Source organism: Oncorhynchus tshawytscha, linkage group LG20 (assembly GCF_018296145.1).
Source record: "Oncorhynchus tshawytscha isolate Ot180627B linkage group LG20, Otsh_v2.0, whole genome shotgun sequence".
In the NCBI taxonomy this organism is placed as follows: domain Eukaryota; kingdom Metazoa; phylum Chordata; class Actinopteri; order Salmoniformes; family Salmonidae; genus Oncorhynchus; species Oncorhynchus tshawytscha.
Window position 1 is genome coordinate 16,604,086 of NC_056448.1, and position 27,727 is coordinate 16,631,812.

At 41.5% G+C, this 27,727-nt stretch overlaps 4 protein-coding genes across 9 annotated transcripts in view; 1 reads left to right on the forward strand and 3 right to left on the reverse strand.

Moving 5' to 3' along the window:
- The window catches only part of LOC112219368 (guanine nucleotide exchange factor VAV2), a 1,336,992-nt gene that overhangs the window by 326,045 nt on the left and 983,220 nt on the right, over nt 1–27,727 (reverse strand). The window lies entirely within an intron of this gene.
- LOC112226289 (glutaryl-CoA dehydrogenase, mitochondrial) lies at nt 1,822–9,740 on the forward strand. Its single transcript, XM_024390670.2, has 12 exons — nt 1,822–2,056; nt 2,618–2,729; nt 2,858–2,893; nt 3,017–3,157; nt 3,338–3,400; nt 4,535–4,705; nt 4,812–4,941; nt 7,197–7,413; nt 7,534–7,637; nt 7,790–7,915; nt 8,079–8,239; nt 8,486–9,740. The coding sequence occupies exons 1-12, from the start codon at nt 1,886–1,888 to the stop codon at nt 8,557–8,559; spliced, it is 1,506 nt and encodes a 501-aa protein (XP_024246438.1). The 5' UTR covers nt 1,822–1,885; the 3' UTR covers nt 8,560–9,740.
- Nucleotides 10,468–12,282, reverse strand: LOC112225796 (synaptonemal complex central element protein 2-like). Of its 2 annotated transcripts, XM_042302293.1 has the most exons (5): nt 12,141–12,282; nt 11,739–11,822; nt 11,483–11,571; nt 11,186–11,402; nt 10,468–11,033 (listed from the first exon to the last, which is right to left on the reverse strand). In XM_042302293.1, the coding sequence occupies exons 2-5, from the start codon at nt 11,817–11,819 to the stop codon at nt 10,839–10,841; spliced, it is 582 nt and encodes a 193-aa protein (XP_042158227.1). In that variant the 5' UTR covers nt 11,820–11,822; nt 12,141–12,282; the 3' UTR covers nt 10,468–10,838. The 2 variants fall into 2 exon arrangements, with proteins under 2 accessions (XP_042158227.1, XP_024245664.1); XM_024389896.2 differs by having other exon boundaries at nt 11,739–12,266.
- LOC112226290 (phenylalanine--tRNA ligase alpha subunit) lies at nt 18,208–27,606 on the reverse strand. Its single transcript, XM_024390671.2, has 13 exons — nt 27,416–27,606; nt 25,471–25,608; nt 25,183–25,281; nt 24,948–25,066; nt 24,257–24,349; nt 23,544–23,672; nt 23,308–23,423; nt 23,003–23,087; nt 22,422–22,521; nt 22,101–22,269; nt 21,285–21,362; nt 20,577–20,691; nt 18,208–18,904 (listed from the first exon to the last, which is right to left on the reverse strand). The coding sequence occupies exons 1-13, from the start codon at nt 27,560–27,562 to the stop codon at nt 18,799–18,801; spliced, it is 1,494 nt and encodes a 497-aa protein (XP_024246439.1). The 5' UTR covers nt 27,563–27,606; the 3' UTR covers nt 18,208–18,798.

Here is a 27,727-nt window from a genome sequence, read left to right on the forward strand (position 1 = left end):
CGTTCCTTCTTGAAAAAGTTGACCAGTGAATGCGAACAAAACTTTGACTGACGGGCAAATAGACGAATCACTGGACGTGGGTGTGAGCACGATGACACTGCTATTATAACGGTAAAAAAATGTGACCATATCAGATGCAGACTGTATAGCCTATCTATTCATCTTCTTATGCAGAGCAAAGGAACATATTTTTTTATACAGTGTGTCAAGAAGAGAAGCTGCAAGATTTCCTAAAATACTAAATAATATATGTCAGAACTGGAGTGGAAGAACCACTGTGAAAAGGGAATAGGAGTACGATACAGGTTAAACCTACTTGCGCAGTAATTTGTTTTCTAATTTATCAGATTAATTGAGCTACACAATACATTTGTAAGAACTGTGTTGGACGTGCAGTCAAGTTAAAATATTATTTCCAAAACAAAAAAGAATGCTGGAATTGGTGCCTATATATCCAACTCCGATGACTGGCAAACAATTACATTCATTACACTGGAAGGCATCCCATTGGCACCATATCAACGTGGCTATTGTTCAAAATGTGTGACTGGCCTGATAAAAATAAAGTTACATAATTCAGCATAACACCAGGTGTTACACCATGTCAGTTTGTTTCTGTCTCAGCATGGCTGGTACCTTGAAGGTCTTACCTAAATGGGCATCTCATTGCAGGAATCCTTAGGGCCTTTCAACAGCACACTGCTTCAGCTAAGTGTCACACAGGATTTAAGTGCTTTTTTTCAATTATTAATTTATTTAATTCTCATTTAGTTATAGACCTTTTTCTAAATGCGGGATGGGGTAGGTTAATGTCTGGAATCAACATCTCTTTGCACCCTTAATTAACAACTATTAGAAACAAATCTTCAATGAGCTTTGTAGAGTATTATATCTCCATTATACTCTATCATATTAGTGCATGTTACATTGAGCTCATTACTCAAATGCCAATGTGCTGCATTCTACTGGTAAAGTCAGGGCCCAACATCTTAGAATAATATGAAAATGATCCTCCTTTTATGACCTGGAGTGAAGGGCAAAGTCATGAAAGGGGTTGCTCAAGTAATCAGACTCTAGTGACTCAATGTTGAATTGTTATCTACAGGTAAAACATTCCAAGTCTTAGTCAAGTTAATGTATGCTATGATAAATTACAATCGTTTTTATCAGCTTGACAGGTCCATATGCAGTGATGTAAAGTACTTTAAAGTTCTACTTAAGTAGTATCTGTACTTTAGTTACTATTTATATTTTTTACAATTTTTACTTTTACTTTACATTCCTAAAGAAAATAATGTACTTTTTACTCCATACATAGGGAAGAGCACAAGGGGCCCAGCGTCGTCGGGGTTTGGCCAGTGTAGGCCGTCATTGTAAATACGAATTTGTTCTTAAATAACTTGCCTAGTTAAATAAAGGTTAAATAAAATACATCCAAAATATATAAGTATATTTAAAACCAAATATTTTTAGACTTTTACTCAAGTTGTATTTTACTAGGTGACTCTCCCTTTTACTTCAGTCATTTTCTATTAAGGTATCTTTACTTTTACTCAAGTATGACAATTGGGTACTTTTTCCACCATTGTCTCTACGTTCTGAAAATAGTCCTGAACATGAATGTGGTCAATGCATGAAATGAACCCTCTCATAGCCACGCCTTGAATCTGCACGCCCCCGCCAATAAACCAATCAGAGCTTAGTCAAAAACTACGCAACAGCATGGAGAGACACTAGAAAGCAACTATAGGGAGTGGTGAAAAGAGAAAAAAAACGAACAATGCTTTTGCACAAAAAAACATATATTTGAAGTTCATAGTAATTTCTTCCCACTATCATTTACATTTGGTTCCAGACATACCATCAACATTTTATTTTATACTAAATGTGGATCAAGGTCCATTTGCCACACTCAAAATGGCGACAGAACCTAACCATTCCTGACCAACTTTACGCAGGTGCCTGTGTTATTAACGTTTGTCCTCCTCTACCTTGTCAATTTGGAAAGGACTCTACGGAGGCCTGGGTCACGGATCTCCAGCATTGTAAATTACAGGTCAGTCTATGTATTGAAGAAACAGTAAGTTTGTGCTCGTGTCAAGTAAATAAACTCGATACTATGCTTTTACAGCTTGATACTAGAGCAAGACTGACTTTCAAGCTAGTCTAGCTAACGTAAACCTTCTAATAGTATTAATTGATCTGCCTGCAGCAGACATTTTAACCTCAACTAACGTGGCCAACACACGTTGAGGTGTGTTAATAGCTGACAAGTTTCAGTTGCCTCCATATCGAGATTTTTCTAGCTAGCTACTGTATAAATAGTTGGGATAGCTACTAGCTGGTGCTAATGTTATCTTGTGTAACAACTTGTCTGCCAACCACCACATCTTTCTTTCAACATTCTCTAAACTAATCACGACTCATTTCTCCTCTCAAACTATCATATGCAACTACGTGAGTTCAATTTGATAGTTGCTTTCTCCACCGGCTCTCTCAAATGACATGTTTGTTAAAAGTTATAACCTATTATGTCTTTGAAATGACAACTATTTGAGTTTGTTGCATTGTTTTATGGATTATTTTATTCTAAAACGTTTTTCTCTCATATATCTAGCTACTCATCATGGCACTGAGAAGCGCGGTGTGCCGTTTGCTGGTCAACCCCCAGAGATGTGCCATCATTTCAGCATCAAGATCACAGGGATCAGCAGCGCCTGCACAAAAGGGTATACCATTACTCAATAATGACCTTGACATCATGAGAACACAATGGTAGCAGTTTTACAAAGCCATTCTTACAATCATCACGCCTCTATTTGTCAGGGGAAGTACTCAATCTGTGTCCTTTTCACAGATGCAGAGAAAGCTAGTGAGAAGAAAGCTAAAGCACGTATGTTGATATCAACTCCTTTCAGATAAATCATACATATATTGCCCTTTTATTATTTTTGGTGTCTGATGACTATTCAGTTGTGCTTCTCTGCTCTATGATCCTTCTCTACTGAACCACCAGCCAAGGTTCAGTTTAACTGGCGGGATGGCCTGGAGCTGGAGGGTCAGCTGACTGAGGACGAGATCATGATCCGAGACTCGTTCCGGGATTACTGTCAGGACAAACTCATGCCCCGCATTCTGATGGCCAACAGAAACGAAGGTGGGCCTGACTTTTGAGACATACCATCATTCAGGCAGAGCCCATTGAGCTATTGATGCCAATAACCTAGGAAGGAACCCTTAAGGATCAGTTTTGCCCTTTAAGTTGGAATGTCAATATTATGAATTTCGTCAGCTATGCAAACCATGTCAACATAACATGCTGCCTGTTTTGTCTTAGTGTTCCATCGAGACATTGTGTCAGAGATGGGGGAGCTGGGTGTCCTGGGCCCAACCATTAAAGGTGAGTCAATACCTTTGCTATCTCGAGGGTGGCCTTGCTGATATCATGGACAGTAATGGTTTGAGAATATTCCAAGATTTGAAATGCATACACATTACCAGGTAAATAATTGTTTCTATATTTACAACTTAGGTCAGCTATGCTGGCCTATGGACTCCCTTGGGAAACCAAACTACTGAACCTTCCAATTATGGGATTTATAAATAAATTATCTGGGCTCTCGAAAGGACTCATATCTATAATATATAAGCAACTTTTGGAAAGCTCATTCTGAGCTAGCTATTAAAACAGTTTGGTTCACCGATCTTGTTGAATCTGAACAACCCTTTAACTGGAACAGAATATGGAAAAAAATGTAATCCGGTAATCCAAACCATTAATTTATACATTTAAGTTTATTCACAGACTGTATTTAACACCAAGGAAATGTTTTATGATGAAATTGGCCCCAACTCCATATGCTGTGGGAGTGCCCTGCAGTTAAATGCTTCTGGGGCAAAGGTACAAGTGCGATGTGCATGAATGTAAATATTCAATGTTTGATGATAGCTCCTTGAATCTCTCAATCAATCAGAGATGATTACTGGCTCTTAGATGGTAATCACCTCACTCTCTCCCAATTCCCCAGTGGATACAGTTACTGTTAGAAGTTATAACATTATAATTATCGACAGCGAGAATGATTGGTGCTACTCAAGGAACAATTGAGGCTTGGACAAATATACTTGACTCTGTAAACTGGTGAGCGGGATGGGAAGGGGTGGGAAACATGGTTGGCTGTTTTTTTTAATCACTTAAACTCTGTATTTCTAACAGTTTTCTTATTTTCATTTGAGTTTCAGCCTACTGGCACATGTTTTATAAACTTATAATTTGTAAATGATGATGTTCCTGTAAACTCACTGGAGGTTATATCATTCTCTGAAAGCTTTTGGTCATTTGGATCACAAAATGTTAAAGGATATTTGTTTTTCAGAGTCAACTATATGTGTGATGCCAGAAGCATTTAAATATAGATAATGTAAATTAGATAATTGGATGTAGATTCACTTAATTTCCTTTTAATGTAGGCCTACTGTTTGTTTGGAGGTTATTGCCTATAATGTGTTCTCTCTCCCTCCACACTTTGACCAGGCTATGGCTGTGCTGGGACGAGCTATGTGGCCTACGGTTTGATCGCAAGGGAAGTGGAGAGGGTGGACAGCGGCTACCGCTCTGTCATGAGTGTGCAGTCCTCCTTGGTCATGCACCCTATCTACGCGTACGGTACCGAAGAGCAGAAGGAGAAGTGGCTGCCCAGGCTGGGTAAGGAGGAGAGGACAACCACATTCCTTAGGCCACATCTTAAATGACACACAATCCTGTTTATATCTGGGTGTATTTGTCCTGTAAAGCGTCCTCTACCTCCCAGCTCGCGGAGAGATCCTGGGCTGTTTTGGGTTGACTGAGCCCAACCACGGCAGTGACCTCAGTGGCATGGAGACCCGGGCTAAGTTCAACCCCTCCAGCCGCACCTTCACTCTCACTGGCTCCAAGACCTGGTGAGTAGGACTGGGAGACTGTAGTTCACTACATAGTAGTGCTAGGGGGAATAAATCAATACAGTTACATGTTGCAATATTATGGTATTTTTCATCTCCATCTTCTTTTTAAATAGTGAACCAACAAGTCTTCAGCACTTATTGACTGATCAAAACTAATTTTCTCATGCTCTCTTGTCTCTCTGTAGCAGACAAATAGTGAGCGATATGTTTGGAACATAAAATTGCAATAAAATCACAGTATTGAATTGCAATACATATCGTATCGGCACCTAAGTATCGTGATAATAGCGTAGCGGGAGGTCCCTTGCAATTCCCAGCCCTACTACATAGTGAGGGAAATAGTTCATCACCCCATGAGCATGAGGACTTCAGGACTGACTGGACAGAGATGTGTGTAGCTGGATAGCAGGCATTAGGATAACCTTGATGGTTTGATGTGATATACTCAGGGTTTTAAGTTTGAGCCCATGCAAGAACCTTGGAATTGCTTCCTATAAATAGCCAATGGATCATAAAACAGAACAAACACCTACAGACCACAAACATTGATGAAAGCTACCTTTGTCTTAGTACCTTGGAATGCATTCCTCTACTGATTGAAAAGGCTACCTATTCATGAAACATCAAGAATAGGCTACTTCCAAAATGTCTGAAGAATAGGAATATGTGCTTTCTATTATACAGAAATCGTATTAGAGTTTTTGTATTCATTAGAGCAATTTTTTTTAAATGTATTTTTCAAATAATAAACCCAAGATCCAAGTGGTTTAGCGCTTATGTAAATTGTAAACAACATTTCACTCTGTATACTAGTCCACAGGGTGGTGCTGTTCACAAATATATTCATGTTAGGTGCATGAATATTAGGTTCCCCTCAGTTCCCCTTTACTCTGGTTTCACAGAGTGTTATGATTCTGAACTGAGAGACGTCAGCAGTGACTGAACTGGACTTTGTGGTTGAATACTTAACCATTGAGTGCATTGGCCCTCACATTGCGTTAGCTTAACACTGAATAAATACATATTAATTGGTAACCTGGGCCTGTAGTTCATGTTTTATATATTTGATGTAACACTGTTTCTTCTGGGGAAATGCAGCTTCAACAACTTCAAATCAAATGTATTTATATAGCCCTTCGTACATCAGCTGATATCACAGTGCTGTACAGAAACCCAGCCTAAAACCCCAAACAACAAGCAATGCAGGTGTTGAAGCACGTTGGCTTGGAAAAACTCCCTAGAAAGGCAAAAACCTAGGAAGAAACCTAGAGAGGAACCAGGCTATGAGGGGTGGCCAGTCCTCTTCTGGCTGTGCCGGGTGGAGATTATAACAGAACATGGCCAAGATGTTCAAATGTTCATAAATGACAATCATGGTCAAATAATAGGTCTGGGATAGGTAGCGCGTCCGGTGAACAGGTCAGGATTCCATAGCCGCAGGCAGAACAGTTGAAACTGGAGCAGCAGCACGGCCAGGTGGACTGGGGACAGCAAGGAGTCATCATGCCAGGTAGTCCTGAGGCATGGTCCTACGGCTCAGGTCCTCCGAGAGAGAGCATACTTAAATTCACACATGACACCGGATAAGACAGGAGAAGTACTCCAAACTGACCCTAGCCCCCGACACACAAACTACTGCAGCATAAATACTGGAGGCTGAGACAGGAGGGGTCAGGAGACACTGTGGCCCCATCCGATGATACTCCCGGACAGGGCCAAACAGGAAGGATATAACCCCACCCACTTTGCCAAAGCACAGCCCCCACACCACTAGAGGGATATCTTCAACCACCAACTTACCATCCTGAGACAAGGACGAGTATAGCCCACAAAGATCTCCACCATGGCACAACCCAAGGGGGGGGGCGCCAACCCAGACAGGATGACCACATCAGTGAATCAACCCACTCAGGTGACGCACCCCTTCCAGGGACGGCATGAGAGAGCCCCAGTAAGCCAGTGACTCAGCCCCTGTAATAGGGTTAGAGGCAGAGAATCCCAGTGGAAAGAGGGGAACCGGCCAGGCAGAGACAGCAAGGGCGGTTCGATTGGCTTCATCCTGGAGCGAACTTCAACCAAATGCTTAGTTTGACATTGAGTACGTGGTTCTGCTCAATTCTACCATCACGTCTTGTGAAACTTGTACAAACATATCCTCATATAGCCCTAGAAACCAGGCTCACTCTCTAGCATACTGATAAAATGGCTCCTCCCTAAATGAAAATGCCTTTCATCTCCTTCACCTTCGTCAGGATCACCAACTCCCCTGTGGCGGACATCGCTGTGGTCTGGGCCAAGTGTGACGATGGGAAGGTGAGTGGCTTCATCCTGGAGCGCGGTATGAAGGGCTTCACCACACCCAAGATCGAGGGCAAGTTTTCCCTGAGGGCATCTGCCACTGGCATGATCATCATGGATGAGGTGGAGGTTCCTGAGGAGAACCTGCTGCCCAAAGTCTCTGGCATGGGGGTGAGTAGCGGCCAGGATACCATTGTCATGTACTGACTTTTATGTGGATGGCCAGACTTTCTTATAGTGCTGTTTTAATCTTGTTGGTATAAATGTTTTGTCTGTTCTCTTTGGCTCTAGGGTCCCTTTGGTTGCATGAACAATGCCCGGTATGGCATCGCCTGGGGTTCACTAGGTGCTGCAGAGTTCTGCTTCCACGCGGCTCGTCAGTACACACTAGACAGGTGAGGATTCTGAGGCTACTATTGGTATGAGATGTTGTTTTGGATGAGCAGGACCGAGCAAAAGTCTGTAGCTCTTGAATCTTATTTTGGTTTCTCAGCTTTTCTGAGTTAATTTAAGATGTTCTGCTACTCATGATATTTGTTAATCTCAGAATCCAGTTTGGAGTACCCCTCGCCAGAAACCAGCTGATGCAGAAAAAGATGGCTGACATGTTGACAGAAATCACCATTGGCCTGCAGGCCTGTCTACAGCTGGGGAGACTCATCGATGCCAAAAAGTGAGCGGGAACTGGAAATGGGAACATAATCATCTTGTAGTGTGACACCACTTTTTAACAAAGAACTACACACCATAGGGGAAGTACAATTTCTGGTTGTTTCAGAGTGAATAGAACCTGAGGAGGAGATTTAACTACTATGTCTTCTTCTCTCCTCCATCAGGGCAGCCCCTGAGATGATCTCTATGCTAAAGAGGAACAGCTGTGTGAAGTCCCTGGACATCGCCCGGCAGGCCAGAGACATGCTGGGAGGAAACGGCATCTCTGACGAGTACCACGTCATCCGCCATGTTATGAACCTGGAGACCGTCAACACATACGAAGGTGAGGAGAAAGAAGGCCATAACCAGGTCTAAGAGGATATGGATGTGGAAGCAAAACTGTTTTATCATGGTATATTTCCTCACCAGTAGAGGTCAGTAATGTCATTTACAATTAATAAATGGATCAAATGGGAAAACCATTGCATTTTCCAAGATATTTTCAAGGGGAAAAAACTGTCTCCTTATATATTTGCTCAACTTCAACATCAGCACTGTTCCACATGGTTCCTTATTCTTTGTCTTCCAGGTACCCATGACATCCATGCCCTGATCCTGGGCAGAGCCATCACTGGACTGCAGTCTTTCACTGTTAATACCTAACTGCCTGTTGCTAGTGCTCAAACAGACCACTAACAGAAACCTCAAGTCAATCTGTTCCTTAAACAAAGGACAAGTAGTTCTACACTGCTTTGATGGCTTGTGTTCTACAGAAACACTGATGCTAATGTTGCCTCTCTCTTGAGTTTGTAGAATATGGGCTGGTTTTCTGGACACAGATTAAGCTTGGTCCTGGACTAAAAAAGCATGCTCAATGAAGCATTTTGATTGAAATAGCTTTTTAGAACAGGACTAGGCTTAGTCTGTGTCCGGGAAACCAGTCCTAAATCTATATTTTATGCGAAAGACTTGCCTTTAAAACTTGACCTGGCCTATCATCGATCTCATGGACAATTCATGAGTGTAATTATTTCAATTTGAAAAACAAAGCTATTTTTCTACTCTGTCATAAAACCCTAGTACTTACTGGTTAGTTTGGACAATTTCTGACTACAATATTTTTGTAATAGTTTCTATACTGTGGAAGTTAAGATGGTTCAGAATGAATCACTGTTTCCTCACAACATTTAGTAAAATAGTTGTTGGACAAACATTTTAAAATTAGGTCAAGATCCATACTTATGTCCTGAGTTTTTAGAACTGTGATGGTACTAATGACCAGTTATTGGTAATTGAATGCCAAATAAATGATACTACATTTACTGTTTGTTTTTAAAAAATAAGTTAAATCAATTGAAGTTAAGTAAATAAATGAAAACAGTTTATATAATCATGCCATTGCTTTTTTTGTAATTGAATAGATGTATTTATGACTTACCATTTAGGCAGATCAGAGAGATTTGTATTTTGGGGTACAGGACAATGAATGCTGTTTGCACTTTATTATGTTTGCTCTCCTCAGAACTCAACCAGGTGTAAATGTTATGGATGGTTTGAATTGCACTGTCAAGGGTTAATTCAAGATTTTCACGAATAACGCTTGCAGTACTTTCGTTGCAATTTCCTTTTGCTGGCAAAGTAAGTGTTGTAGTAATGCTCACTATCTAATGCTAAATTAGTCTCTTGTTTATAAATTAATTGTCATCAACAGGTGGTCCATTTAATCCAGAGTGGTTGGAGGATTTTTGGATTACTCATCCTTCATTTCGTGGTAGTGTTTTGAATGTTCCTATTTGAAGTAACATGGAGTGTTTTATAAAGTGAATAAAAAAAGATGAGGGGTTTGGGGTTATTCCATGAAGTGTATTTTGCATATGATATAGAAATTGTGCACTATTGAATTTTAAAAGCCTGTTACATTAAATGAAGTGCCCTTTAATATAGACCACATGCAGAATTCAATAAATCAGATTTCTATTATAAATAAAGACTTGCTAAATTGACTAAATTCAGTATGTTGACATGCCCCTCTGTGCACTCTGACTTCTGAAAGATTTTAATGCACTTAACCTCAAGTTTTCACTGTCATTGTGAAGCTGTAGTTATTTTGTTGCTTTGACAAGGTAATTCGCAAATATTTATTTTGTGATTAATTTCTATATATTTTAATGTCAACACTTATGTGAACTGAACTCGTTTTCTCTATTGTTTCTAAACATTGAACATCTAATTGTCAAATCAGTGTAAAAGCAGGTTCTACTCTTTGACCATTTTCTGGTGTTTAGTGATGGAAAACAGTGGATGGAGCATAACACGTCAACCCTGTTACCCATGGATAGACAGGCTAGAAATGTTTTAACAATTTAATTTGTTGGGTGAAGCTTGCATTCAATTGCCACTCTGCACACAACAAGCTTCCATTCCCCGTCACAAGGGGATTTATGGCAGCTTTAAGAAGTCGTCAACCCTGTTACTTTATTTGGCACTTACTATAGTAATTATTTTTATTAAACTTTTGATAACTTTTAATGAAGTTCTCTGCTCTTTATAACAATGTTATTTTTTTATATATATATATATATATATATACCAAGTTACACTTCTCCAAAGGCACTGAATTGGTGGACCGACCCATAGGCATTTAGGTGAATGTTTTGGATTCTGAACACAAGCGTATATTCTGAGCACAAGCGTATATTCTGGTCCATTTAAATATGTTCTATAATGCTATTTGGTCATAGGTATGAAAAATATCCACACTAGTTATGTAATAAATAATTTAATAAACAAAAGCTTCTTCCAACACCTCAGTTTACAACCACTGTTTTATATCCTTTTAGACATATACCACAGTCAAATAAGGCATTGCTTTAATTATTCTAGACCTCCCAGAAGTCGGGATGCTGTAAGGCAGTTGAAATAAATTAATGGCTGGGTAGACGTCAGTTCTCAGCTGTCTGTTGCAGGCTGTTGTTGATGGCTGATAAGGTCTGACTGGCTCCCTGCAGCTCCATACTGAGCTGACTGCTCCTCTCTAGCACCTCAGACAGCTCTTGCAAATTGGCCTCCATCCCACAGCCATGCTCCTCATAGCTGCTGAACATCTGCTCCTTCACCTGCTGGCACACCTCACTCACCTGGGGAGGGACCCACATATGCATATACATACTAGTCACAGTCACACTCCTTCACATAAACATTAAACTAGACTTGTAATCTCAATGCATTCTTTTTTAACTACAAAAAAATATGACCATGTACTTTTTACTCAATAGTAGGACAGTGATACCTTATTCATTAACTTGTTCTCAAAGGTGGTCATGATTTCCTGGTCCATGGCTCGGCTCTGGTTTATTCTCTCTATCAGATCCTGGGCCTTCTTCCCTATCTCCTCTATCGTTGAACTGAGAACAGTCGTAGTCTCCTCACCTGGGAGCTCACTGGAAGTACTGTTGTGTACGTTACGTCTATTGGAGATGTTTGAAATGTCGATGCCGGAGTCCTCACTTCCATAAAAATGTAAAATAAACGTTAAAATACTTAACAGGCCACAATGAATAATGCTTTAAACCCAGTAACTCCATACCTTTGCTGTCCATGGCTTTCATCCAGTGTCACAAATGAAAATGTCTCATCAGGGATGTCCTGGTCTGGCCCATGTCCTTGTTCAGGGTCCTAAGGATACAGGGACAAATGTCAATCAAACCATAACATTTTCTGATCCCTCCAGTATACATTGACAAAGTGTACAGTTGTCAAAACTAAGTACCAAAGGATTCGCAGTTGCAAGATATCAGTCATTCAGAGTTGAGCTGGATAGTCTCATATTTTCCTTCATTTACCTTGGGTGATGAGGGATGATGACCGGGTTTTGGTGTAGACTGAAAGGTAGGGGCTGGCTTTCCAAAGAAGAGCTGGGACATTTTCTATGAGCAAAATGTTGCATAGGAAAAATAAATGCAACCGGTATGGAAGTTAGCTAATTCTGTAAGAACTCAACCAAAACCACTTTCTAACCTTCTCTGACTCAACTACTTTAACGTTAATAGTTACATTGGGCTATGCTGGCCAGCTAGCCTAGCTAGGCATAAAGCTAATCCCTCAGTCTGATCTGATCATGACAAAACCAAATAAGTTATCCAGTCTCGAGTTTTGTCAAGGGTAACTCATGTGGTAACCAAAATATTAGGAATATTTAGCGAAACTTCATTGGAAACAACAAAATACTGTTGCTGGCTACTTACCCCCCCCCAAAAAAATAATATTATTCAGTTGCACTGTGTCATAAAAGTTTTCGTCAGAACTGTCTGACCACCTCGAAAATTGCGCGCGAAAAACGGGTTCTGGGGGACACGTGCTGTGAACAGGTCAATTTTTCAACGTCGACTCCGAACAATACTGTATCATGCACCGACACGCATTTTGAATGATTGAATGCATATTATTTAAAATAATTATCAAAGAAACACATTTTATCATCAAACATGACACATTCAAATGATTTGTTAAAACTGTGAGGCTGGAGTCCGGTCAAGACAGTGGGAGAAAAACATTTAGATAGAGCACCAGAGATGGGGTATTTTCAAGATGAACTTTGTGTGATCAAACAAATTTTAAAGTACATCCATCTGAGCTCAGCCATTGTGAAAAGTTTTTGATATCTGGGATTAGGCCTGAGGTAATGCCAGTGGGATTTAAACAGAAGTGATCAGCAAACTGGAAGAAGAAAAAAACTGAAAAAGAGAGGATGAGACAGGAAGAAGTTAAAAACAAAGTCAAACTAGGGGCTGAATTTCATGTAAGGCAGTTCCTAGGATAGACAAACACCTAGCATCAGAAGGGTGAACAGGAAGATGCAGAGAAGATGGTGTGACAGACAGATGGAGCTATAGGATTAATATAACCATCATGCTGCACATGTGCAGTAGTTTAATCTGTTTTGGCGACCTTGCCGCAGTGTCTGAGAACGGTGTTGTACTGCAATAATTCCATAGCAAACACTGGGAAAATGGTATTTGGATGGGTCATGTACACAGTGATTTGTCCTGGCAGGGGCTCAACGGTAATTTAACCCATGCAGTGTCCTTTCAGTTCCATTCTGAGTAAAGCAGATTCAATCCGGACCATGGAAGATCCGTGTTATAGCGTGCTTGACATTTAAAGGTAATTTCCAGTTGAGCCGATATATGCAGCGTTTACCATGAATGTAGTCTCCGCGAACGAAGAAACATTTTCTTTAAAAGGTGCATAGTAGAAAGGGGGCGATCTGATTGAATCTCGGCTTGACATCCTGAATATCCCAAAATACCATAGCCTTCTAGGTGTGTCTGATGTGCATTCTCTTTCATTTATTTAGAGGCTTCTATGTGAAAGAAGTGATTCGCAAACTGGAATTCCACCCCTAACACTTTTCCACAGATAGTCTACAGGCACGCAGAAAGGGGTGCCTGTAATTTACAAATTACCATAATCTGCAAATAAATTCATTAAAAATCCTACAATGTGATTTTCTGGATTTTTTGTCCTCATTTTGTCTGTCATAGTTGAAGTGTACCTATGATGAAAAGGCCTCTCATACAGGCCTCTCATCTTTTTAAGTGGGAGAACTTGCACAATTGGTGGATGACTAAATACTTTTTTGCCCCACTGTACAGGAAGCAACACAATATGACAAGATGTCCGTGTTCTGTTGCAATATGTAGATATATTGAACCAACAGAACAAAACGTTCTCAAAGTTCAGGAGATAATCTCTGGAGGTATTCCAGTGGCTCTAGCAGTTTAAATCCATCAGGAAATGAGGGACATGGGGTGGGCAGATAAAGGCTTGTCTCATAAAGGGAATAAACCTCTAATCTCTTCAGATTCTGCTTCTTTGCATGTCTACTGCTGCTTTGAAATGGGGAATTATGAAACAAATAAATCCCATTCATGCCCAAGCCTGCTCTCTACCTAAGGAAATAAAATTCAGTCACTGAACATGAACCAATGTAGCTCCTATTTTGGTATAAATTATTTGTTTTAACACGTAGCCTAATAGTAATGTATTTATTTGATAGGGACAGCCTACATTGACACATTGAGGCCATGAACTATATGCTTATTTCCAGTTAGGATTTGGCTTATTAGGATGAGTTTCAAAATCTTCTTACAATTAGCGCTGCTAGTGAAACTAGCTGTTAATCCAGTCTAAAGGTGGGAAAGCATTGAAGGTCAAAGGGCAGGGCTGTGCTCTGAATTATGCCCAGTGGAGTGGAGAAGTATATTTCCCCTAAAATAATCTAGTGGAAATGAACAACTACATGTTTCAAAGATGATAGTAGACTTATATTGAATATGAAAAGCTCTTCAATATTTCCTAAACAACATGGATGAACCAAATAGGCCCACTACATGCGATCGTGTGTCGATTAACTATCTCCTGTAAAGGTTCTAATTGGCCAGAGGATCTTCACGCCATGCGTCCTTAGTACATTTCTTGGTAATGTAAATCCATCAACTAAGGAATTAAGGGAACATTATCAACTACATCTAGTTGAAACAGGTTGGCTGTTTAAGTGGAGGCGGGATAAAGTTTCCCTTGAGTGATGAACAGTGGGCGGTCTAAAAATACTACTGTTTACTACAGCGTGAAAATTGGTTGGGTCATTTCAACACCAAGGACAGAGACAGAGGGATGACAAAGAAGCGCGTCAAAGGAAAGCTCCCAGGGGGACTGATTTTTGAACATGGAAATTAATTTCAGATAGACAAACGTTTTTTCTCCAATTTAGGGACCTTTTAAAAGAAATCTAAGCAAAGCCAGTATCATCAAAACAGCAGTCGTCCAAAATCGTCCAAAATCAAGGTAAGCGGCTAACGCTTGCACTGTCAAAATGGTTTTGAAATCGTTTGGAAGTAATATCTCCATAAATTAAAACTATATTTGATGGAGTTGTGTTCACCTCCAAATCCACTGATATATTAACGTATATACATGTTTCATGCTTTTCAATCCCCTTTAGGATCATTCGAACTGAGACATCAAAGAAGTTGAGACTTGAGTGTTGCACGGATTCAAGACTCACCACCAATCAAGTCCTTGTCTTGGTGTTGGGGGGGGTTGCCTCATATCCGGACATCAGCGCGTTTATCATCATTAGAGCTATATCGCTTAGGCTTCTTTTCCATAATGAATGACCTCAATTTCACCAGTTTTAATTTCAATGATGAGGCACATGCTTCCCCACTAGTCTCCAAATTCGACGTACTAAACGGGACGGAAGACCCGCTGTACAAGGAGTATAAACCGGCAGTCCGGGACCTCATTCCGTTGCCAAAGGCAGTGGTCTACCTGCTGATTGCAGCACTGGTAGTGGTTGGAGTCGCCTATGCTATTGTTGGACATCTGATCAAGGACCTGGCCCTTGATATAACAGGTATGAACTTAAAATGTTCGAAAATCAGTTGGAAATGTAACTAATCTATGTAGTTGTTAGGCTGTTCCATCGTAATGTATAAGTGTACCAAATAACTTGTGACAAATAGGTATAAACCTTTTCTATGCAAAATGGCTAAATGACTAGCTAACACAGGGATGACCAGGGGCACCAGTCCTGAAGCAAATGTGCTTATCTCTGTTTACCCCTTTCATCAGAATGTCTTCTTGGCCCCACTGAGGAGGACCTAGAGAAGAACAGAAACCCAGAGTGCTTCATTGCCAGACACCCCCCCATAGTCCTGACCCACAATGCTTTCCATGTGTGGGACACAGATGATGTGGGCTTCCCCATGCCCCTGGATGAGAGCCTCCCGGCAAGCCCTTTGCTGTTTCCTGCAATCCCCTACATCCCCTTCTTCCCCACCCATGGCACCGGCAACAACAGCCCTGCTGCCCTGGCCATAGACAGCAGCCCCTGGCCTGGGTACTCTAACTCCCTCCCCAGCGAGATCTGAAAGGAGCCAGCACCAACTCCCTCCAGCCCTGTGGTCACTGGTTGATTCTGATTACACCAAGCTCGTCACAGGACTCAACAGACCTACTTAAGGTTATTAACAAGACAACTAAATGGATTGAAATGTTAACACCACACAGCAACCAAAACTTGACAAAGGAGAGTTTGAAGATAACTTTCATGCTGGTGCTATACCGTATCACCCTGTACTGACACTGAGATTTGTCTACTGCAGGATATTTTAATTAAACTATGGGTTGGGACCTTGAGTGGGCCCTGGGTATGTGAAAGGTGGGTCGCGAGTTATGAGAATACATCTACAATTACACACTATTTATTCTTAATTTGGGTCATGGGAGGACGGTCAGTTTCTCATTTGCGTCTCGAGCTGAAAAAGTTTAAGAACCCCTGGTCTACTGAATGGACCCTGTGCAGGACAGGGGTTAATCAATGGCTATTGCCATGAGAAGATTATTTAAAGATGTGCAACACATTCAAAATGATCCAGACTGATCCCATGGAAAAGGATTTGCCATGTTTCATCCAAAACCTATCACCATCAGCTGCCTACACTAGCCCCCTTTCTTATATAACATTTAAATACTGCTTCAGTATCCATCAAAACATGGAGGGATTTGGGGGCCTCTAAAAACAGCTATTCCTCCAAAATAAATGTTGCTTCATTTCAAGATCAAAGTAAAACGATGAAAGTGAAATAATGAGACCATGTTTTGATGAACTCCTAAATGTATTAATCATTTACTCATCAATACAAAGCATTGCATTCATGGTGATATATGTGGAACTGTGTGCAAAATGACTCCCAGATGTGGCTTTGGAGTTGAAATGAGAGTATGAGGGTGAACATAATTAAGGACCAGCTAATAGGTTTGTCCACTGGTTGTGCCAACTGAGGAATTTGACTTTACTGTCTGTATCTTCAGAACATGAAAAGGGACTACAATTATACAGTACCACATCAAAGCTGAGATGTTCAATGAAGTAGTAAATATGTGTACCAAGTTCAAACTAAATGGCCATTACATCGGTTATTATTGATTTAGGTATGTAGTGTAACTTCTGCAAGTTAGAAACTGCAAACATGATATGATGCAGGTGAACACACACGATGAGATTGCACAGGATTAAAATATATATATATATAAATTGAAATGTGCATATAAAACTGGATACAAAAACCTATGAAGCATTTTTCTATCCCAGTGCTTGTGAAGATAGTTAGGATAGTTAGTACTTGGTAGAATAAAACTGCATCCAGAAGTATGTTCCAACTAGAATTAGAGGTTCTACAGAGAAACTTGGTTGATCTGTTCTGTCTATATATTGTTTTGTTCTGGGGAACCCTTAGCTTGGACTCCCAGACTCCGGTTTAAAATGTTATTTCCAGACGTTGAAGGATTAGCTGAACAGAAAGACTTAAGGAGTTCCTGCATTTGATTAAGTAAACAACCTTTAATCCTGTCTGTCCATTATTGCAGCAGACACAGGATTTCCCAGTCTTGGCAGAGCACGCAACATCGCAACATCATTCTCTTTGTCACAAACTTTCAACAGCATCTATTCTGGGCCCACAAGTTAGCTTCAATAGCATGCAAGGTTTTTTAAAGACTCCCGAATTCAGAAATTCAGCTCCATGTAGGCGTCGAAAGACAGCACAGGATGCTCAGGCAGACTTGCATGTACCACGACGTCGCTGTGCCAGGTTCATTCAGGAGAAGCAATTCCAGTGAAGTGATTACGCATGGCTGAAGTACAACTTCAATATTGCTCCTCAGAAGGATACTGATTTGCATTACAACATACAGTCTCTAATTCAGACTACGGAAGATTTACATAATACATAACAGTAGAGTGTATAACATCTCTTCACAACAGCAAATTTATTACGAATCTTGCAGGGATTGGGGATGAACTAGGCCACCAGCAAAAAACATATCCAACGTGCCGTTGCCCAAAACAAACTAACAGGAAGACTTGACTCTTTATTTAGTATCATAGCAAATTATTTTAGGTTACACTTACAACCAAAGTGCTCTAATGTGTTAACCCAATTATCTCCTGTGAGCACACAGAGCTAAAAGTCTACCCTGTGTACGATGACATGAGACTTAGAGGCGATAAAGGCGATTCGTAATCCCACCTTCACTGGAATGACACAAATAACTCCTAAATCCTCTGGGTTAAACCTTGGCACACATCACTCAACACGCCAATCCACGTTACGCACCTGCCACAACAAGATTGATGAAAACAAGAATGTTCTTCTGACCGGTTTAAAGCCAGACCTGGCACAGCCAGAGTAGAATAACAAAAACTCAGCATTACCAATGGGGATTACATTAGACTGACGGCGTAAATCGTGCTACTTTCAAACATCTTTATTTGACCATTTCTAATTTGTCTCATGAACTGAGTGGACACAGCACAGAGTTGGTTGGTTTTGTATGGAAGGCTAAAGGGCTTCAAGTTAGCATCTTTACTGTACAAGCATTTCATTACATAGAAAACTGCACAGCGGCTACCTAACGTTTAAATTAAAAAACAGACTCACTGGTGAAGTTCCTTATGCTCTGATGTAGTGCACACATCAGCAGAGAAAACAATAATAGCACTACCTACCCCTCAGCACATGCATAGCTGCTGGTTAGGACCAAAGATGAGTTATAATTGTTTCATAAATTAGGTTTAAAGTATAATCTGTGTATCGCGTGGCTAAACAACAGCAATAATCCAGCTAGAACCACAGACAAGCTATAAGGAGAAAAGTAAGTCCTCTTTCCCTCCCTCTCAAACAGACAGATCTGTCTCTGGCCAAGGTAGATTAAGGGTTTTTGGGATTGTTCAGTGTTCATATGGTTGCTAGTGGGCAAAGGGGTCCTGACGACACGGGCCTTGGGTGGGATGTGTATGGTAATGTGAGCCTGTCCAAGAGGAAGCCTGAACAGAATCTAAGAGTCCAGTCGACACACAGGGCTGTCGTAGACCATCTGCAGGTTGACCTTGTGTCCCACCAGCTCACGAATGTTGTTGATGCCATACTTGATCATGGTGGGCCTGAAGGAGACAGAGAAGGGCAGAGGAAAGAGTGTCAGGAAGATGACATAGTACATTATAAGGAGAGGTGGAAGACAGCAAAGAGAAAGAGGGGACAAACAGGGATAGAGACAAAGGTCTATATGGACAGAGGGGATGGAGGAGAGCGATTACACAGAGTAGATGATATGGTCCTTCCCAGCTCACTGACTATAGCCATTAGCAGTGATTTCTTCATAGATACAATTCCTCAGTGTCACCAGGGTTCAAGCACCCGCAGTAGAGCACAAATATATCTAAATGGTCAGTTCTGACGTTCATCTGAGGAAACCATTATTCTAGGCTCATTAGGCGATATGGTGTTTTATGCTAATTTCTCAGATATAACAATCCAGAAGTAAACATGTCGACATGTGGGCCAACAGACTGGTGTTGTGTGCTGGAAGCATGGCTGCACATCTGGGGGGGACATGACCACACTACTGTCCACCTTTAACCCCTCTATGGGAAATCACACTGGGATTACAGGCATAACATTGTATATTTTCACATTATGGAAACATTTTACTATTGAAATCCCATGTCCCATTCAAGTACACTAACAGTTGACCCTGTGCATCTGGTTATGAGAGAGTTAAGGTCGGGGTAAGGGATATGAAGCTGATGCGGGTCAATTCCAGTGAGATAGCTGGCCCAAGAGTGGAGCAGTGGAGAGACGGGTAATGATGGGGGCGCGAATAGATAGTTATTTTTGGATGGTATTATATCGATATCCAAGTTGATTTGTAATTAATAATAAATAAATGGTTTTGCTACTCTCGGTAGCGTTAGCTAGCACTAGTCGGCTGTACCTGCCTATAGCTTGTCCTCCATCTTTTTAAATAGCGATCAAACATTTTTTCAGCACTTCGTTCCCTGACTGATCAAAACGTGTTTTCTCATGCTCTCGCTTGTCTCTCTGCAGCAGACATACACTGAGTATAACAAACATTAAGAACACCTTCCTAATATTGAGTTGCACCCCATCTTTTGCCATCAGAACAGCCTCAATTCTACAAGGTGTCGAAAGCGTTCCACAGGGATGCTGGCCCATGTTGACTTCAATGCTTTCCACAGTTGTGTCAAGTTGGCTGGATATCCTTTGGGTGGTGGACCATTCTTGATGCACACAGGAAACTGTTGGCCATGAAAAACCCTGCAGCGTTGCTGTTCTTGACAGACTCAAAACTGGTGCCCTGGCACCTACTACCACACCCCGTTTAAGGCACTAAAATCTTTTGTCTTGCCCATTCACACTCTGAATGGCACACATACACAATCCATGTCGCAATTGTCTCGAGGCTTAAAAATCCTTTAACCTGTCTCCTTGAAGTGGATTTAACAGGTGACATCAATAAGGGATCATAGCTTTCACCTGAATTTACATGGTTTGTCTATGTCATGGAAAGAGCAGGTCTTTCTTATGTTTTAGACCACATATCGTATCGGCACCTAAGTATGGTGATATCGTATCTTGAGATCCCTGGCAATTCCCGGCCCTAGAGACAGGGGTCAGAGAGTGTTGAAGTGGGGTAGGCCAGGCAGAAGGGGTTGTGTATTGTAGGTCTTGTATTAACAAATGTCAGTCAGTCAATTCCATTACATCACCAGGATCAGTTCTAGTTGAGGATGTGTTTCTTTGTCATTGACTCACCTCTCCAAAGACAGCCCCCAGGCGATGACCGTCACCCCCTCAGGGAGCCCCATAGGCAGCAGCATCTCTGGCCTGAACATCCCAGAGTTTCCCACCTCCACCCACTTCTTCAGCCCTGGAGTGAGCAGGAATGGACAAATTAAGATGGATTCAGTGTGTGCGTCCCGGGTGGCACAGTTGTCTAAGGTACTGCATCGCAGTGCTAGCTGTGCCACCAGAGACTCTGGGTTCGAGCCAAGGCTCTGTCGCAGCCGGGCCGCGACCGGGAGGCGCACAATTGGCTCAGCGTCGTCCGGGTTAGGGAGGGATTGGCCGGTAGGGATATCCTTGTCTCATCGCGCACTAGCGACTCCTATGGCGGGCCGGGCGCAATGCACCCTGACCAGGTCGCTAGGTGTACAGTGTTTCCTCCGACACATTGGTGCGGCTGGCTTCCAGGTTTGGATGCGTGCTGTGTTAAAAGCAGTGCGGCTTGGTTGGGTTGTGTTTCGGAGGATGCATGGCTCTCGACCTTCACCTTGTAGTGATGAGACAAGACAGTAACGAAATTGTGGAGAAAAAAAAAGAAAGAAAAAAAGAAGATGTACTCAGTGTGGATAGGATTGCGTCGTCTATGGGCTTTTGGGTTTGAGTGAGACAAGGCCAAAACACACATTTCACACAAACATGAGACATGCCAGGGTTTGAGGATCTTCAAAAGAACTGTACCTTCATGATAGCTGAACACTTCCATGCTCGGCTCGGTGTATGGATTGTAGGCCGGTTTAAAGCGTAATTTGGTGATTCCTGGAGAAAATTATAAATATATTTACTTTCTCAGAAATACTACATCTGACAGAGAAACAAGCTCATGTTGTACTACAGGCATTAAGATGCATTAGAGGCCACTTCAGTACGGACAACTGTTAAAAAATAAATACAACATTTTAAAAAATGAGGTACTGGGAGCAGGGTGGGGTCAATTCTTATATAATTTAAATTCCATTCAATTCTTGAATTGTCTAGGATGATCAATGTAAACAGGATGCACATGAACTCAATTTTGGTTCTTATAGCAAAGGGTCTGAATATTTATTTATTTTTTGTATGTTTTTTGTTTTTTTGAATGTATGTTGAATTACATTCTATTGTTTTTTTTTACATTTAATCTTTGGAATTGAATTTTTTTTAACATTTCCTAGTTAATGGAATTAATGCATATAGTATAAAAACATTTACTATAGGATTTGGTTTTAATAATTTCAACCTGTATTCAGATATTTCCAGTATAGCTAGGCTGTCTGAACAGTGACATGATCAGCCTGAAAGCCTGAAGAAATTTAATTTCTAATTGGAATTTGTTGAATTTTGGGGATAATATTGAATTTTGACTTGAATTCTTGGAATTTACCTAACATTGGAATTGAGAGGAATTGAATTATCTCTGAATTCAAAGGCCGACCTCGAATTTGAATTGAATTACATTTCCTGGGAGAGAATTGAATGAGTAGAATTGACCCCAACCCTGACTGGTAGAGCCCTCACCTAGTTTATTGAAAAACTGATGAAGGATGCCCATGAGGTCACCCAGGGTAAGGCCATAGTCAGCCACCACTCCCTCAATCTGGTGAAACTCTGCCAAGTGGGTGGCATCCAGAGTTTCATTACGGAATACTCTGTCGATGGAAAAGTACTTGACAGGGGTGAACTTTTCCTGGTAGAAAGAAAGGTACATTTGAAATGGTTACAGAGGAAAGTTGCTCAATTACTGCACAGTTAGAATGTAACATCACCCTCATGCAATTACTTTCTAATTCATTTTAGTAAATACTAAGACAGCATGAACAAACGTAGATAGTGGGTTACCTGCTGAGCGAGTTTGTACAGCATGCGAGCGCTGACTGCTGTGGTGTGAGTACGGAGGATGTTCTTCTGAGCCTCCTCAATCTTCCAGTCATACTTGTACCTGTCAAACACACACAGCGTTAAAAGTAGAACATGTTGGGCCTCCTGAGTGGCACAGTGGTCTAAGGCTGTGCTGTGCCACTAGAGATCCTGGTTCGAGTCCAGGCGCAGTCGCAGCCGGCCGCGACCGAGTGACACATGGGGCGGCACACAATTGGCCGAGCTTTGTCCGGGTTAGGGGAGGGTTTGGCCGGCAGGGATGTTCTTGTCCCATCGCGTACCAGCGACTCCTGTGGCGGGCCGGGCGCTGTTTCCTCTGTGTTTCCTCCCGACACATTGGTGCGGCTGGCTTCCGGGTTAAGTGGGCATTGTGTCAAGAATGAGTCCGTATGGGAGTTGCAGCAATGGGACAAGACTGTGACTACCAATTGGATAACACGAAATTGGGGAGATTTTTTATATTTTTTATAAAAATAAATTAAATAAAATGTGTGTGTGTGTAAATCCATGTGTATGCACGTGTGTGGAAGATTAGCTCTCACCCCTGTGATCCAAAGCCTCCCTCTGAATGGACCTTCCTCACTCTCTCCAGGTAGTCCTGGGGAAACTCATGGGCCTGAGCTGGGTCTGAGACATATAATAATAGGAGGGGCCACAGTTACCGGTAAGTTAAATGGAAATAATACTGATGGTACATGATGAAAACAGATTAATTATATCTAATAGAAATCTAGAGTCTGTTTTAGCTAGGGAAATCAGATTTCCCTTTCAGTGCATCATCAATAATGCACCATTTTATCCTATCTGGGCATCAAGTCCAGACACACAGAGACACCCAGTTGCTCACCAGACAGGAAGAAGGTGTCGTGTTGGTCCCTGGCTGGGTGCTGCTGGGGCTGAAACAGGGAGTCAAAGTTCCAGAAGGAGCTCTCAATGAAGTTGTTGGTGGGCATCTCAGTGAAGCTGAAGGAGACAGGAGGAGTGAGTACACACAGGTCTTAAACCTTAGTCTTACCGTACATTAGTTATATAGGGTATACTGATGGTGTCCTGCAAGGGCAGAATAGAGGATAGGCGACTGACCCCATCTCCAGGAAGATCTGTCTGAACTGCGTGCGGACCTTCATGAGCGGATGCAGGTGGCCACAGTCTGGGGCCACACCCAAGGCCTCAAAGTTATAAGGCTTGAACTTCTTCTCCTTCCAGCTCCCACTGTCACAGACCAGACATAGGTCAATTTGGAGGAGAACATATAATATGTTCTAGAGAACATCAAATTAATGAGTGTATATGGCCAAACACAAGCAAAGTCTGTGTGCAGATAAAACGTGGAGGTAAATGTACAAAAACACTCATTTCATTTTTGGGACACCTGAATACAGTTCTGTGCCAAATCCCCTCGTGATATTGCAGACCAGGTGCATTTTCATTCATCTGTTTTGGGGTACGAGAACTAACAAATTGTTTCAGACAATCACATGAAAACCAGGCTTGGTCAAGAGATCACCTGCATTTTGAGAGAGACAGCAGTTTCCAGGTAAAAATAAAAACTAATTGGATCATGCACGGTACCTAATGAAAACACTGCCAATTTGACTACAACATGCAGTGATATGAATAGAAATGACATCACTGTGAGAGAATGAACAACTTCAGGCTAATATACATTTGCCTTAGGACAGGGTCCTCAGCAGCAGCATGCAGGTTCGAGATACAGAATGAGGAATTCCTCGTCCATCTTAGCAATCATAGAGCGACCATGACAAAGTTGACAGGAAAAGCAGAGCAGGACTCACCTAGCGATCATCTCTGGGGTGAGCTCTGTCTCCTGCTTAGTGATGGTGGTGCTGAAACAGCTGCCCTTTGTGATCCAATAGGACTTGACCGTCCTAAAATTCACAGAAATAAATACAATCATTCTCATTCAAACTGCATAAATGTGGTCATTTGAAAGTGGTATATCACATGAGTCACAAAGGCCACAAGAGGTCTTATCTTGGGGAACATTGGAGATTGGGAACATGTGGTGGTGGTGGTGGTGGTGGTGAGGGCCTGGGACACTATTTAGCAAATAGGAAGTATACAATTAACAATTTGTTGCTCAGTGTATTCATATCATTGGGTGAACTAGACATCTCGACTTAGACAAGACGACAACATTGACTCACATAGGATGTAACTATGATATAAGACAATTTATATTCTAAATCTAAACCTTATTGATGTATTTAATATCATTTCTCAGCTGTTATTCAACTAAAGACTTAGGGGTCAACAAGTCAGAGAACATCATCAGCATGAGACTATGCTGAGGCTAGTTGTGACTGGGGCATCCTGAACATGCCGGATGCCAGATGAGTGAACACTGTGTTGTACTGCTGAATGGCATCTATTGCCATCTACTGGTAGATATCAATTAGGAATATACTTAACATTTCACAGACGTTTTCACAGTAGTCAAATATTATCAACCGGTCTGATTCTTACACTTCAGAGAGCAGTTTGCGTTTCTTCAGCTCATTCTTCTCCTTCTCCTCCAGTTGAGACGCCTGGCCTTTCTGTACCAGGAGCAACTTGTCCCTCACCAAGTCTTCTAAGTGCTCCACCTGGACACACACGTGAAATTTATGTTTATGTGTGTCATACTTAATTTCTCCATTAGAAAAGCAACACTCACACTCAATCACAAAGCACACCAAGTCAGATGTGAAGATAAACTCACAGTCTTGAAGATCCTGGGTCCGCCCTCGTGGCCCTTGTCCAGACGGATCCACTTGTTGGACATGGCCTTGCTGAAACCCACCTTCCCAAAGGCTAGTTTCTACACAGAAAGAGAGACAAAACTATCTGTAAACACTGCCCCAATGCTCCAAGTGGAAAGCATATAAAATCACAATGTAAAGATAAACTTTCATTCAATTCTTTATTTTTCAGCCAGATTTTTTTCCTCCAAATAAACATAACATCATGGTACATATTATTTGTCCAGGCACCCTGCAGGTCCTCTCACCATGAGCTGGCTCTGAGGCATCCCTTCCTCTGGGATGGAGCTGACGACTCGGGCCTCATGGCTGCCCTGTTCGGCTATCTCACAGCCTTCCCCAGTCAGCTCCCAGTGCTTCGAGGAGCGCTGGTCAGCTGAGATCACCTGCGCAGGAAAACAAACAACCATGATCAGAATCATAATGGAGCCTTGAGGCAGAGGACCACACATTTGTCATCTTCTCAAGGTCTGTTTGGTGTACACATCATGAATTAACTATCACTGCACATTATACATTTACCATGGATTCATTTTTAGATCCAGTGACAAAAACAGCTCACAATTTATTGACTCAGTCTAATTTCTCAATGTTGACATTTTGGTATTTCATTAAGATCTCCATTAGCTGTTGCAAAAGCAGCAGCTACTCTTCCTGGGGTCCACACAAAACATAATGACATAATACAGATCAATAGACAAGAACAGAACCACATGAAAAAAAATTAAAGGCACATGTAGCCTCCATATCAATGCATACACACAAACTATCTAGGTAAAATAGGGGAGAGGCGTTGTGCCACGAGGTGTTGCTTTATCTGTTTTTTGAAACCAGGTTTGCTGTTTATTTGAGCAATATGAGATGGAAGGAAGTTCCATGCAATAAGGGCTCTATATAATACTGTACACTTTATTGAATTTGTTCTGGATTTGGGGACTGTGAAATGACCCCTGGTGGCATGTCTGGTGGGATAAGTGTGTGTGTCAGAGCTGCGTGTAAGTTGACTACGCAAACAATTTGGGATTTTCAACACATTAATGTTTTTAATAAAAACATGTGATGCCGTCAATCTCTCCTCAACTCTTAGCCAAGAGAGACTGGTATACATAGTATTTTTATCAGCCCTCCAATTACATTTAAGAGCAAAACGTGCCACTCTGTTCTGGGCCAACTGCAGCTTAACTTGGCTTTTCCTGCAGCACTGGACCACACGACTGGACAATAATCAAGATTAGACAAAACTAGAGCCTGCAGAACTTTCTTTTTGGAGTGTGGTGTCAGAAAAGCAGAGCATCTCTTTATTACGTCTAGACCTCTCCCCATCTTTACAACCATTGAATCTATATGTTTTGACCATGAATGTTTACAATCTAAGGTAACGGCAAGTAATTTAGTCTCCTCAACTTGTTCAACAGCCACACCATTCATTACCAGATTCAGCTGCGGTCTAGCACTTCAAAAATAATTCGTACCAAATACAATGCTCTTAGTTTTAGAGATGTTCAGGACCAGTTTATTACTGGCCACCCACACCAAAACAGACTGCAACTCTTTGTTAAGGGTTTCTGTGACTTCATTAGCTGTGGTTGCTGATGTGTATATAGTTGAATCATCAGCATACATGGACACACATGCTTTGTTTAATGCCAGTGACAAGTCATTGGTAAAAATAGAAAAGAGTAGCGGGCCTAGAGAGCTGCCCTGCGGTACACCACACTTTACATGTTTGATATTAGAGAAGCTTCCATTAATTACCATCCTATACAAGTAGTAGCCAGCTAGGTGTTTCAGACGTTGGTAGATTGCCTTAATGACGATTATATAAAACCAAATATTGAAAATGTCTAACAGTTTTTGTTTTTAGTCAAGTTTGCTGACTAGCAGTGCAGTTGAACAGTCACCACTGCATTTATTCATGGCTAACACGATCCCGTTTACGTCCCTATTGCATCAGTTTCCTATCCAATCGCCAATCATCATAGGATGAACAGAAAATGCTATAAGTACAAGCTTGACGCCCAAAACGATATTTAATTTCAGAATTTATTCAAATTAGGTTAGTGTTAAGGTAATGGTCAGTTTTAGGTTTTTGCTAGGCGGTTTAAGCGTCAACTGTTAACCTTAAAGTCTCTGCCGAATGAAAAAAGTGGACGGTCACTTGACTTCCGCTTCAAAACGGGCAGGTAAACTCACATCACCAAGTGCCAGTAGGCTCTTCACAGCACCGACGATAGCTTGGTGGTCCACCCCGAGACTGGTCGCAACATCCTGACTGTCGAGACCACCGTCCACCTTTTCCACCCGCCGAAGAAGCGTTTCTACAAGACCAGTGTCAGCCATGCTAGTCACAGCGAAGCCGAAAAGAGACCGGTAGTGAGCTCAGTATTGGATATGTCGAAAGTACTGGAATACAAGAGCCAGTATTTTGGAAATACCGTAAACTCCTTAGAACAAGCGACAATTAATACCTGAATTGACATCTTGAAGAATAAAAAAAAATCCACT

Coding starts and splice junctions, on each gene's coding strand:
- LOC112226290 (XM_024390671.2), bottom strand. CDS start 27,562: ATGGCTGACACTGGTCTTGTAGAAACGCTTCTTCGGCGGGTGGAAAAG. Junction 22,522..23,002: donor GGAGGCTTTGGATCACAGGG/GTGAGAGCTAAT, acceptor TGTGTTTGACAG/GTACAAGTATGACTGGAAGA. Junction 20,692..21,284: donor AGTGTTCAGCTATCATGAAG/GTACAGTTCTTT, acceptor TGCTCACTCCAG/GGCTGAAGAAGTGGGTGGAG.
- LOC112225796 (XM_042302293.1), bottom strand. CDS start 11,819: ATGTCCCAGCTCTTCTTTGGAAAGCCAGCCCCTACCTTTCAGTCTACA. Junction 11,572..11,738: donor ATCATCCCTCATCACCCAAG/GTAAATGAAGGA, acceptor CTGTATCCTTAG/GACCCTGAACAAGGACATGG. Junction 11,403..11,482: donor GAAAGCCATGGACAGCAAAG/GTATGGAGTTAC, acceptor TTTTTATGGAAG/TGAGGACTCCGGCATCGACA.
- LOC112226289 (XM_024390670.2), top strand. CDS start 1,886: ATGTGGATCAAGGTCCATTTGCCACACTCAAAATGGCGACAGAACCTA. Junction 7,638..7,789: donor CGTCAGTACACACTAGACAG/GTGAGGATTCTG, acceptor TGTTAATCTCAG/AATCCAGTTTGGAGTACCCC. Junction 8,240..8,485: donor GACCGTCAACACATACGAAG/GTGAGGAGAAAG, acceptor TTTGTCTTCCAG/GTACCCATGACATCCATGCC.